Source organism: Ursus arctos, unplaced genomic scaffold, assembly GCF_023065955.2.
Source record: "Ursus arctos isolate Adak ecotype North America unplaced genomic scaffold, UrsArc2.0 scaffold_8, whole genome shotgun sequence".
Taxonomy (NCBI): Eukaryota; Metazoa; Chordata; class Mammalia; order Carnivora; family Ursidae; genus Ursus; species Ursus arctos.
In genome coordinates this window covers 38218130-38231805 of record NW_026623100.1, presented here as the reverse complement: position 1 = coordinate 38231805, position 13676 = coordinate 38218130, and the positions used below count along the sequence as shown (strand labels likewise).

General features: G+C 55.3%; 1 protein-coding gene across 1 annotated transcript in view; it reads right to left on the bottom strand.

Moving 5' to 3' along the window:
• Positions 1 to 10104, bottom strand: part of TET3 (tet methylcytosine dioxygenase 3) — a 100093-nt gene extending 89989 nt beyond the window's left edge. Inside the window, exons 1-2 of the mRNA XM_026482689.4 lie at positions 9964 to 10104; positions 7198 to 7910 (exon numbers count right to left, since the gene is read on the bottom strand). Of these exons, the coding sequence (XP_026338474.2) occupies positions 7198 to 7500 (303 nt within the window). The 5' untranslated portion in view covers positions 7501 to 7910; positions 9964 to 10104. The remainder of the gene's footprint in view (positions 1 to 7197; positions 7911 to 9963) is intronic.
• Positions 10105 to 13676: the final 3572 nt, after the last annotated feature.

Here is a 13676-nt window from a genome sequence, read left to right as displayed (position 1 = left end):
CCAACGTAGGTCTGAGATTAGGTCTAGGTCTAAGATTGTCTAGAACTTGACCAAAAACTTTTAAGGCTGAGAGAGAGATTTCTTCTGCAATGTAATTGTCTAAGTAATATGAAAACAGACCTGATGTTATACTTTACAGTCTCAACAGGAGACCAAGCATGGAAGCCCCCACCTGATGGAGGATGTCCTCATAACATCCTTACCAGTCAACACCCAGCCTCTCCCCAGGCATGTGCAGGCACAGGAGACACACCCCCTCTCAGGGCTGAGTCTTCATTTTTAGAACAGCTGTAAGTGTTAGATAATTATTTTTTCTTTTCTTTTTTTAAAGTAAGCTTTACAGCCAAAGTGGGGCTTGAACTCACGACTTTGAGATCAAGAGTCACACGCTCACCGACTGAGCCAGCCAGGCACCCCTAGACAATTCTTTTTTCTAACACAGGTTCAATCTCCCTTCTTATAACTTCCACCCACTACTAAAGTTCTGCACACTCCTCTACACATAGAAATTGACTCCCTCTTCCACATAAGACTCACTTTAGCATTCTTCACTTCTAAGCTGAACGGCCCTATTTCCTTCAATTATCCTGCATGTGACCATTCTGACAGATCTCAAGATAGGCTGTCATCAACCCTTTAAGAGTTTCAGCTTTTCCTACTTGCTAGGAAACCAGGGTTCCTTACTCGTGCATTAGTTTTTCTTTTTTGTAACCAAGATTTTTACAAGATTCTGGATTTACTGATTAAATTCCATCAAGTTTAGCTGGGGCCCATTGCTCCAGACTGCCCCAACCTCCTTAACCCCTTGTTCTATCATTCAACTTGATACCTGCACCACCACCATCACCACCCCACCCCACCCACAGATCTGACCCACATACTCCCTACCTACATCTTAGGAAGACGGTGCACAGGCCTTCTCCTCCATACGTCTCCAAACCCTCCCATAAGACCCAAGGTTCTATAAACACACCTCTCCTCTTCACAACCACCACCAACTACTACTCTCATGGGCTCCAAGATCCTCAGTCAGGATGCTTCCCAGCAGACATCTTCTGAGAGCCCTTTCCTGACTATTCTGGAAACACACACACACAAGTTCCACCAGTTCTTAAGGGGTTTTATTGATAACTCACTAGACTGGGAGGTAATGGGTTCCAGAAAAACAAGAATAAACCCGAAGTAAATCTCAAGAAGTTCTTGTCTCCCTGACCTGCAGGGTAAAGAAATGGGTTGGGATGGGGCAGCCTGGGTGGCTCAGTGGGTTAAGCGTCTGACTCTTGGTTTCCACTCAGGTGGTGATCTCAGGGTCCTGAGATCGAGCCCCGTGTCTGTGGGGCTCCACGCTCAGCTCGGGGTCTGCTTAAGTTTCTGTCTCCTCCTCCCTCTGCCCCTCCCCACAACCTGTGTATGTGCACGCACATGTGCGCTCTCTCAAACAAATCTTAAAAAGAAAAGAAATGGGTTGGGTCATCTTCCTTACTCTTGTTGGCAAATGGAGTTCTCTACCTGTTGATCCGGACTTACCTCTGTCCCCTTCTCCAAGCTCCACCCCCTTTTCCCAGTCACACAAGGGCCGTAGATCAGCTCCTCAGACTCTCACGGACATAAAATCACCTGCGAATCTGGCTAAAGTACCTCGGTACGTCCGAGGTAGGGCCCATGATTCTGCATCTCTAACAAGCTCCCAGGTGTGCCGATGCTGCCGGCCCACTGATGGGCAAGGAGGACATATGGTCATGAACCACTCAGACACTCTGAGACTCCGGGCAAGCGCACACCCTGCACCAGAAGAGCCCCGGTCGGCGCCCAGCACCTCGGTGTCTCATCCGCATCCGAGAATTTCCAGCCTAACTACCCATTAGATACACCTGGGGAGCCCCAGCCCAACTGGGTTCACCACAGACCAATTAAATCAGAATCCCTGAGAGCGGAACCCAGGGGATCGCAACGTGGAATCCCGGATCCACAGCGTCGTAAGAAAGACTGAACAAGGCAGTTACGCCCCTGGCCTCTCTTCAGGATGACTTTAAATAAAAAGCTGGCCCTCTGATCTGTCCACGAAGCTGCAGGAGACGCCATCATTTATTTGCAGAAATCCAGACCTATTCCTTTGGCTGGGCGGCTTCGTGAAGAGCCCCAGGGACCAGCCCCTCACCGGAGCTCACCACTGCCTTTCTCACAAACCAACTTTTAACAATCTGCTCTAGAACAGTCGAAAACTGACGGCGAGCTTATGTGTTTATAATTTCCAAAATCCCTGTGCAAAATGGGGGCTTCTGGCCTGTCTCGGGTCTTCTAGCCCCGCTCACCCACCGTAACCGCATGAAGACTGCGGCTCTGCGAGCCCAGGTGCTGCTGCTCCGGGCGGACGGAGCGGACGGCTCAGGCTGAGGCGGCTGACGGGCGCACCTCCCCGAGCTCGCGCGGCAGTGCTCCCCGAGCTCGCGCGGCAGTGCTCCCCAAGCTCACTCCTCCCAATGGAACAGGGCCCCAGTGGCTGCTCCCTGTTCCCAGCTATGCGCCCCAAGTTGTAAGCCTACTCTTCCTTCCCATTCTTGCCCGGGGAATATATAAAAGACCTTTATTGTCTTGAGTATTTTCCACCAGCCTCAGCACATTCTGGCCACTGGACTTCCTGACACTCCTCTTAAGGGGTCAGGCCACTCCTGAATGTGCCTCTGGCGACACGCACCCCCTTTCCGCAGACGGAGCGTGGCCTCCCACCATCTGCACTCCCTGAACAGCAACCCATGCAGCCGCACAGATGGCTCAGCGTTCCGAGTCCCACCACCTTCCTCCTTGGGGCACCATTCAGGGCTGTACTGTCAGCAGTTCCTTGTTAGAGAGCAATCCTATCCCTCCTGCTAACTTCCCTTTTAGAGTCTGTGGCCATGGGCTTAAAAACTCTTTGCCTTTGAAAAACAATTTCTAAAGTCTGTGGCAAATGCCTGTCCTTGCCCAGCCTTCACTCTGGCTTCACAAACGCTAGGATGGGGTTCCTTTCTCTGGGAAGGATCTGATCGCCTCTAGTTTACCAATCAATTCTCCCTTTGCTGGTGGGAACTGATGCCAGGCTGAAAGCATCCCTCCTCACAGCCTCTGTCTTCAGAAACACAGAACTACCAACAGGCGAGGCAAGAATTCATAGGTATTCTGATACTGTGGAGGGATCCCCAATTCTGAGGTATCTTGTCTCAAAACTGGCATAGAGAGCTGTTCCAGCCACTGAATCCACTTGGCTGAGGGCTAGACAGTGTTTTCACACTATATATATATTCCCGTTTCTCTTCATTTTTCACCCACAATGTTCCCAGTCAAGCTTCCCACCTTACACATGTTTTTCTAAGCAGGGTTTGTTTTTTTTTCCATTAAGAGTTATTCTCCTACCCTTCCTATCAGGTGTTTACTTCCTTCACCCATGAGCAACTTCTCAGTCAGGCCCAAGACCACAGCAGCTCACGGCCCCTGGGTGTCTAGCCTCCTCCCCCAGCAGAGAGGCTGGCAAACTCCTCCCTCCTTCTGCCTGGCTCCATGGTTCTTCTGTGAGCAAGCTAGAAGATGTCTTGAGATAAACATTTAATTTGTATTATAGCTCTACAATTACGACTCAGAGACTAACTAATACACAATTGTTTATGCATGAAGATACCACACTGTCTCCGTTTCTTTCATCCATCGCCACCCCTCAGAGTTGGGGTTCACTCCCAGCCATCTTCTCTAGACGTTCTAGGAGTGTTTTGCCGTCGTCTATTGATTACCTACTATGTGCCAGACATTATGCATATTTTAATCTCCATTAATCCTCCCAACAACCCCGCAGAGAAGGGTTACTCCAGCTGACAAGTGAGAAACCGATGCTCAAGGGGCGCCTGGGTGGCTCAGTCAGTTAAGTGTCGACTCTTGATTTCAACTCAGGTCTTGATCTCAGAGTCGTGAGTTCAAGCCCTGCGTTGGGCTCCATGCTGGGCGTGGAGCCTACTTAAAAAAAAAGAGAGAGAGAGAGAGGGAGAAACCAATGCTCAAGAGAGTAAGCAGTACAGTGCTTACTTTGGGGTCTGAGGCCTACTTTGTCTCCACGTCCACCAAACCCTACTTTTCTAATTAGGCATCTTCGTTGTGCTACGAGTCACCGCCCAGGTAAAAAGAATGTGAAGACTAACAGCCTCAGCCATCAGCCTAGGATCTAAATCCTTCCTGCCATTAGGAGGGAAGACCAAGGCACAGGAATGAACCACGTCAAGGCGGATTACCTCACTTTCAGTCCCAGAGAAGCAGTCACCTGGCTCTGGTGGGAGGGCCCGTCCTGGGAGCTACCTGGAGTCTTAAAATGCTGAACTTCTTTTCTGAGTGAAGGAGCTCCATGGCACCTCCCCCTCCACACACACACTGCGAAAAAGAGTGAGGAGCGGGGAAGAAAGATGGGAAACCCAACATAATGCTCCCCCCTTACAGAATGATACAAGGCCGCTGTTAGCAGACAGCTCAAAGGAGGCAGGGAGGTGGAGACAGGATGGAAGAAAAAGGTGTCTCGAAGAAGAAATGCCAGGGAGCAGGGATGCAAGGAGATGGACTGGTTCTCAAGAGACTCCTGGATGCTGTGTCTTGCCCCACCTGAAGAATCAGGGCCAAACTCTGAAGTTCTATTCTTGAGCCCAAACCAAAAACCACCCTCAGATGCCAGTAACATGTCTCCCCCTTTCCCAGCCTCCGCAATCCCAGGACGCATTCCCTCTGCTACAAGGCTGTTCAGATCTAATGCTTAAGGTCCCGGCAGTCCCCCTGGGGCTGGTAAATGCTGAGCTGGCTCTCGGGCTCAATCACTCAAGCGAAGCCTCTCGGGGCGTTTCTCAGCAGAGATACGTTCATTAATGCAGCGTGGCCTGGACAGTGGTTCCCATGCTTTCCGCTTTCACGGACCAATAAAAAAGTCACAGACCTAGAGCTACTAGTTACCACCTTGTATTTTACCAAGTAAAGACTTTTTTTAAAAGTAGATCTACTTTTTATCGGCACCTTCCTTTCATTAAAAAAAAAAAAGCACATTTTGAACATCAAATAGAAAGGATTTATCCTTCAAATAGGTCCAAAAAAGTTAGCTCAGTCCATTGTCTCCTTTCCATTGCTTCTCTAGGAACTAGGAGGACTTTGTTGTGGGCCAGCACTGGTCTACACCCCAGTATGTGGACCTTCTGTTCTGGGATACCTCGGACCACCAGCCACAGACCCTGAGGGCCTAGAGGGACAGCGGGCTACGGCGAGGTCCCCAGGGATGCAAATCTCTCAGCAGGGCTGTCTCTAAACCTCAGCCAAGCCCAGTCCCTGTATCTGAAGCATGATCACCCGGCAGCCCAGGCCAACAGCTTATGCACAAGGATGACGGTACCCTGGCCTCTCTCCCTGCCCCTTTCACTCAGGTATGCCGCATCAGTGTCGCTCTAAGGAAAGCTCAGACACGGTTCACCAGGGCCGCTGGTTCCAGGAACATCCGGCTTAAAAATCTTAGCCCCCGACTCCTCGGGTTTGATCACGGGAGAAGTGGAGTGAAACACAGGGGGTGGGAAGGAGGGCAAACGCCTAAAGGAAGCAAGCAATGGAACCAAGCTTTAAAAGTAGACCGAGCAGGTCTTCCTTACACCAAAACACCAGATCTCATACCCAGGACTGAAGCCTACCCCTGCTCTTCTCCCCACTTTCAGAAATGACCCACAGGGCCCTGGGCCAGCAGGATGCCAACTCCCCACAACACCAGCAACGAACAGGGGCTGGACACTGTCTCCCAGGCTGGGGTGGGGAGCTGCGCACGTGACCCACAGACCCGGGAAATAGAGCACAGAGTCTGTGGTCCTGGGCCATGACACGCAGCTCCCCCAGAGAGTGGACAAGAGAAGGTGAAAAAGGGCAAAAAACATCCCAGCAACACCCTCTTCCCTGCCCCCAGCACTTGGAGCTTTCTTCCCAGCCACAGGACCACAGCCCCACCAAGCTCACGGCACAGCTGGGCGCCCGGCGGTCAGGGAAATCCCAAGCGCCAGCCGCCAGCCCATGGAAGCCACAGGTGCCCTAGCCTTCAGAAGCGCGGCGGCTCCCAGCCCAGCCGGAAAGGGCTTCAAAGGCCATCAAGCACAACCCATCCATTTCCCCAGGGAGAAGACAGGCCCAGAGAGGGGGCCTGAGACGTCTGAGCCCTTGGACAAATCAGTGGCCGAGCGGAGGAGCCCCGTAGACAGCGCAGGCCTCCGGCTCTGTCCAGCGCCAGTTCCGCTGCCTGGAGCGACCTCAGCTGCTCCACCGCTCCTCCCAAGCCGCTCCACTTCACTCGGCCCTACTTCTGCCAACTCTCCGCTATCGAGGCTGCCACCAACCTCGTGCTGGCAGCCTGCCACCAGAATAGAAGGAAAAGATGGCCAGTGCAGGGTCACCACCTCTCCACTTCCCCCTTTCATCTCATCCCCGCTCCTCCTTTCCTCCCTCCATCCCCCTATTCCAAATAAAGGGAGTACTCTTCCCTGGGCTTGACAGTGTCTCCAAAGCACATCATTCCTTCATTCATTCATTCATTCATTCAATTAGTCTCTGAGTGCCGACTACACGTCAAGGAACTAACTGAGCCAGGTCATGAGAATACAAGAGATATAAAAAAGTCTCTGACCTCCAGAAGTACCTCAGTCCAGGAGGGGAACCCAAATCATGGGTTGTCATTAAATTTCCAGTTCCAACTGGCTCTCCTGCTGTCTTTCTGAGAAGAACGATGGTGCCCAAAAAAAGGCTTAGAAAAAGAACCATCCCATTCCATCAGGGCAGCATAAAACCACCCTGTCACCCCGTCTTTCTTTCCATAGCCCTCAGTCTCCACCCCTTACCCGACACCATCACTCCCCACGTCACCCAAGCATTGGTGTGACCCTGAAGTACATCCGAGGCTTCAAGCAGGACAAAAAACTTCTAGAAATAAGGCTGGATGCATCTTGCGTCAAACGCAAACATCGGAGGTGCGAGTGCTAACCAGAGCCTCCTGCCACCTGGTTCCTCCTTACAAACTGTCAGCCCGACCGGGGAGTGCGAGCCAGCTCCTGCCCAGGGCCCCACTCGGCGTTAGACTGAAAGGATGAGAATGGCCGAACAGAGTCTGACGAGACCCGGTGAGGACAGCAGCATCGTGGAAAGGGCAGGACGGCCAAGCAAGGGCCAGCTTACCTCCTTGAGAAGCCCCGCTTTCTTCTTCAGCACCTCACACTTGCGCAGCTTGCAGATCTGGTGCGTGCGGCGATTGGTGCAGCTGGTGCAGGCCCCGCAGTTTTCCAGCCGCCGGCAGGGCTCACAAGTACCACACCGTTTTCGTTTCTTTCGCCCATCTCCACCCCCTCGGAGTTGGGGTTCGCTCCCAGCCATGGGGAGCCCAGGCCCCTGGAAACCCCCTACCATCACCTGGCCCTGAGGGAAGTCATAAAGGCCTGGCAGGTCCGGCTGGACTGCCAGGGGCACCTGAAACTGGCTCATGATGCTGCCAGAGGTAGGGGCATAGGTGCCGGAGGAGAGCCACTGTCCCGCTTCCTGCCTGCCAAGGCCCCCACCAGCTCCTTCTTTCCTAAAACAGTCAAGAGTGCACAAGGGTGAAGGCAAGCAGCTCCAGGCTCCAGGATGGGCCCCTCTTCACCTCCTCTGCAGCAGTCTGGTAGGGCTCAGTTGGGGGCCACTCTCCCATCTGCTGGGGCCCAGGATCTGGGGCAGGACACCAGCAGCGGTCCCCAGAGAAGGGATCATCTTGGCTGGGTGGGTTCTTCACCCTCACCCACCCTGGACCCAGGCATGAGGTGAGCAGGTGGGTGTGTGGTGGGGGCTGGGCCGGGCGAGGAGTTTCTCCTGGTACTTGTCCTCCGGGGGCAGGATGATGGAAAAGGCAGCGCTGCCTAAAAAAGAGACAGAAAGGGGAAGCGCATCACTCGAGGCTCAGGGACAACTTTCACATGTTACCTCTTCCTGCTTCTGGAAAAAGAGAAAATGGGGGAAGAGAAAGGGCTTGCTCAAATGAAGTCCTGCCCAGAACCTCTGGCAGGGCGCACCAGCACCCGCTCCCCGCCTGCCGGAGGAGGCCTAGCGCCCGATGGGGGTGCTGAGGGAACCTGCCCGACGAATTTAAAGGGGTGATCAAGGTGAGATTTCTAAGAAAGTTGTCCTCTGCCCCACCCCCCCGGGCTTGGGACAGTTTCACCAAAATTCCCACACACACCCCTCACTGGAGGTTGCTGGGCCCTCCCCGAGGGAGCAGAGCTTTTAAAATAAAGTTTGCTGAGAGCTTCACTCGGCGGGGCTGCCCGAGCGCCCCCGGCACGGAAGCGGCCTGGACGGGGGCGCGCCCGGGGTAGCCCGCGCCGGCCGCCCCGCCGCGCCCCCCCGCCCGCCGGCCAGACGGGGGAGGGCGGCCCGCTTCGCCGAGGGGGCGCGGGGAGGGGGGCGCGCTCCAGCTCGGGCCGGGCCGCGCGCGCGCCGCCGCTCGGGCTCCTTTGTTCTGGGGCCTCGGCCGCTCGGCTCCGGCTGCTCCGCAGCCCCCGCCCCGCCCCGCCGCCCCCGCCCGGCTCCGCTACACTGTGACCCGTAGCACCCCCGCCCCGTCCCCGGCAACAAAGTAGCGGCCCCCCCGGCTGGCCCCCGGGCCGTCCCCTCCCCCCCTCGGGCAGGGCCCCCCACGCCTCCCCGCCGCCCCTCCCCCACCCCGGAGCCGGAAAGGCACCGACTGCACCGACCTGCCCGCCGCCTCCGGGGCGGAGCGCACAAAGGGGCAAAGTTTCCCGGCCCGCGCTGCCGCCGCCACCACCGTCGCGGCCGCCGCCGCCGCCTGGGGCGCCCGCCTCACGGAGCGCCTGGCCGGGCCGAGCTAGGCGCGCGGAGCCCCCCGCCCGGGCCGAGGAGGGGACGGCGCAGGAGGAAGGAAGAGGCAGCGGCGGCCGCGGCGGCAGCAGCAGCAGCAATGAAGGCGTCCGCGGGACTCCCCGCCCCCCGCGCGCCGCGGCACGTGCTCGCCCGGGGACTCCCCCGCCCGGGAGGGCGCGCACGTGCGGCCCCGCCGAGCCCCGCCGGCCCAGCCGCCCCCTCCGCCGGGCCCGGGGCTGCGCGAGGGGGGGAGTTCCCGCGGAGGGGGAGGGGACGGAGCGGGCAGCCCGCGAGCGGGTGGCGGCAGGGCCCGGCTCGGCCGCCGCGCCTTTGCACCTGCAGTACCTCCCCACCCCCGCGTCGGCCCTCCCAGGACCCGGCTGCCCCCTTCGGGCTAGCGGCCCCCGCCCTCCGGCGCTTCTGCAGCCGGGGCGGGCGAGGCGGGCCGCGCGGGGTGGGGCACGCGGACCTCCCAGCCTAGGCCCTCGGCCGAGCGGGCCCCGGTGTCCCCACTTCCTGCCGCTCGCTGCGGGCCGGATCGGTCTGGGACGGCCCCGGAGACCCCGGGAGCCCTGAGCTCCGGGCCTGACTGACCCCCCTCTCCCGGCTGCCGCTCGCTCATTCCGAGGCAGGACAATGGGGGACATCGCGCGTTTGCGTACCGAGTCAGCCTGGCCGGCAAGGAGGGGGTACCCGGGGGCAGAGGCTGCGGACCGGCTGCGGGGCACCCTCGCAGGGGTCACGGCCGAGCGCCGTACTCAGGCGCACCCCAGGGCCCTGCCATCGCGAGCCTCCCCCGCGCCGCGCTCGGCTCTTTCGCGTCGAAAACAAAGACTAATCCGATACCCCCGCCCTGCCTCCCAGAGGAGGGGGAACGGGCGCGTCGCGGAGGGTAACGGAGGAGGACAGCGTTCAGGAGGGGCTCGGAGAGCCTCCGAGGGGGCCGTGGCGCAACCAAGCCCCATTAGCCGGTGCACACACTTTGAAAAGTCACCCTGGGCTATTTTCCAGACAGAGGACAGGGAGCAAGGCACAAGAATATTTCCAAGTTGCCAAACTGCCGGTTCTCTCTGCTGCTTTTTTTCCTCTCACCTGTTGTGCAGGCCAAGTTGAAATTCCAGGTTAGATTAATTCAGCTCCACCCATCTGGCCTGACTGCCAGGCTGGTGCCCGCAGCTGCCTTCCACCTACCTGGGTTGCTGGGGAGAAGGGTGGGTCTCTAACACACACACACACACACACACACACACACACACACACACACACACACACGCTCGCGCGCGGGCAAGTCCTGGCAGAAACAACCATGGGGCGGACTGGCCTGACCAGTTTGGGCGGTGCTCTGGGAGCCAGGTACCTGGCAGGCATCCCCGCCAGGCTGAAGCTAACAACTCAGCCAGAACTGGAAAAAGAGCATTCGGCCGGCTATTTAGAAGAAACAAAAAAAGTAACTGATCTCAAGTAGCGCTGTCCAGAAAGCCCTAGGCGGTAGGAGAAGCCGGGGTTCTGCCTGGAACTTCCCTCCTCGCAGGCCTTTTTTTGACAGCCCGCTCCAGTGGCCAGGTTGTCAGCTGTGGGTGGGTGGGTGGGGAACATGGCTGCAATACTTACTTCCTACCCGGGTGTTTGAGAGGATCAAAGAGTTTCTGTTCGGGGAAGTCAGTCTAGAACTGAGAAGAGATACTTAGAGAGTGTGATTTTCGATCAAACATGAGGACTTGAAATTGTCCACAATGTAATAAATGTTTAATGTTTTAAATAATTTCATGTTAATATAAATTGTATAAAAGAAAATGTAGAATTTACAGAGAATTCAAAGACAAACATCATCCAAATACAACCACATTCAACCGTGTGCTGTATTTCCTTCTAGCCTTTTCTATTTGTAGATTAGTTCCTTTTTTTAATAACGTGGTTGTCCACACTCTGATTACGCAATTTGCTGCCTTCGTTTCACTTAACATTATACCATAAGCATTTCCCTATTTGTTACACAATCTCCAGATAGCGTGACAATGGGGGGAAGCAGGTGGATTAGGGACAGCGAATTCTGGGTTCCAGAACCAGCTGTGTCATTTGCTAGCAGAGTGACCTTGGACAAGGTACTCACCACCTCCCAGAGAATCCAAGTACTTGGCCTAGGGCTTTCTGGACAGCGCTACTTGAGATCAGTTACTTCTTTTTTTCTTCATAGGGCATAATAAATGAGAACAGTTATTGTCACATCCTCAGAACAACCTTGTGAACTAGGTACTATTATGAAACTCATTTTATAGATAAAGAAACAGAGATTAAGTAACTTGCCCAAGGTCACTCAGCTAGTAAATGGTAGGTTCAGCGTTTGAGCCCGGCATCTTTCCTCCCGTACTGAGCAATTTATTGAGCCAAAGTACTCTCCACCAGCTATCTATGAGGTGGCTGTTTCACAGGTGAATGCTGGCTAGCTAGGTGAATGCTGGTGCCATTCACCAAGACAGACTGAGGGAGGAGAGATACCAGGAGCCATCCGTGTGGAGCTGAGGGATGGGGCCTGGGCTGGAGACACACACGTGGGCCTCATTACTGAGCGTGGTATAAGTGAGGCCTCAGGTGTGGAGGAACTCACAGGGAGTGGACACGGAGAGTGAGAGGCAGAGGCAGCCAGGACAGAGCCCCAGGGGCTCTGTCAACAGCAGCTGACAAGGGGCCAGCCAGAGACTGAGAAGGAGCAGCCAGAGAGGTGGGGGGGGGGGGGGGACAAGGCCCAGCCCGGCACCTGCCTGTGTTTTCCCAACTGCGTCTCCCTCTGGAACCCTGCACTTCGACAGTCATTTGCTCACTCCCTGTGCCTAGGGAAACCCCTTCCCGCTTCACCCCCCACCCATCCAGCTACTCCTTCTACCTGCCAAATTCCCACCCACCCTGCAAGCCTCAGCATAAATGCCAGTTCTTCCATGAAACTTTTTCCAGCTCCTCGGATTCCAGAGCCTCACCTACCCCCCCGCCTTCAGAAGTTTGATGCTCCCTCCCTTTGCAACAGTTATCTTATCAGCATTGTAATTGTTTGCACATTTCCCTCCCAGTTACTATGAGCTCCTGGAGGGCTGGGACCTTGCCTTTTCACCTTTGCAACCCTAGACCTAGCACTGGATCAATATGTGTTGAATGAAGAAACGAGGTCAGTAGAACCTGATCAATGACATATCCCAGGGACACGGAAGACCCACGGGCTTCTGAGGGTTTTTTCCAGCGGGCCTTCTCGGTCTGCAGCCTCCTGTGCTGCCGGGTTACTCCTTCCCCACACTCCGGGCGGCAGAGCAGCGGGGAGGACGGTCGAGGTGGCCCCCGAGACTTGCTGTCTGGCTGCGGTATTAAGCTAGAGGCAGTGGTTCGCTAACTGTGGTCCCCAGATGCAGCATCACCAGCACCTGGGAACTTGTTAGAAATGCAAGCTCTCGGGCCCCTCCCTAAACCTACTCAAGCAGAAACTGGAGGTGGGGCCCAGCGCTGTGTTTTAACAAGCCCTTGGGCTGATGCACGCTGAAGTTGAAGAAGCACTGGCCTCTCGGAGGCCAGCGGTTGAGAAGCCAGTTCAGCACCCAGGCGGCAGCCAGGATCAGGCCCGAGGCGCTTAGAGGAGGTAGACCGAGAGAGGCTCCTTTTATTAAGCAGCATGGCGGGCCCCACCCCAAGCGACCCAAGACTGAGCCTTTTTAGGCCAGGGCTCCGGTGAGGTCAGGACCTGGCTGCCGCAGCTGCCCCAAGGGTTAGAAAGGGAAATCCCGTCGCGAAGGAAACAAGCCCAGTGGACTGCAGGCTGTGCAGGGTTGGCAGGGGGCGTTTCCCTGCTTGGGGATGGAGGTGGGGCTGGGAAATAACGAGGACTTCCAGCTCCACTGAGGATCTACGGTGGATTCAGCGCCTGCCGATGAGCACCGGAAGTTGAGTTGGATGTGCCCGCGTGGTTCTTCTGGAAGTCACTTCGTGGAATCAGCCCCGCCGCTTGTTTGTGGAACCTGCCAATGATCGCGTGTGACTAACCTCTGAGATGCTTGACCCTGCTCCTTCTCTTTAGCTAATAAACAATTTGTCCTGTTTGAAGAAGGAGATCTGTAGTATGGAACCTTTTGCAGAAATGTAAATATACAGCCGGGTCCACTCCTGGGCTTGGTTTTAAAGATTGAAGGCATCAGGAGGTTTATTTGATTGGGGACGTAGTTCTTCTTTGGTCATGTATTGGTTAAAAATATTATCAGCTGGTGTTTGCATAGAGCTTTCCCTTTTCAAAGCACTTTCACATACATTATCATCTGTCTGCAGAGTGGCTAATACGCCGAGTGCAAGCGTTACTTTCCTTTTCTTTCTGTGACATAGTTTTTATTCTTATTATCACCATTTTACAGATAAAGGAACTGGGACTCAGGTAATTTGTCCACGGTCATTCACTACCAGGTGGCACAATTGGGCCTACAATCCAGGACCTCTGTAATTCACCTATCAGGGCCAGAATTGGGGCAGAAGCTGGCATTTTGCTCCTGGGAAAAGGGAGATTCATCAGTGGATTCCTTTTGGACATGGATTGGTTAGTGTGACATGTGTAGGGTATCTAGACTATGTTTTTGAGTAGCTCAGCAAATGCTTTCATGTTTTATTTCTGTGACTTCCTTTTGAATTTAGGCTGAATCAGAGAGACGCTATAACTTGCAAGGAGAATGCGAGGTCCCCACCATAATAGGAAAGAGATGAAATAACCTGGAAATCGTCCAGTCTAAAGGGGCTGGGCAGGAGGGCGGGAACTCTGATGGACTCCAAGACTCAGGTTGCTG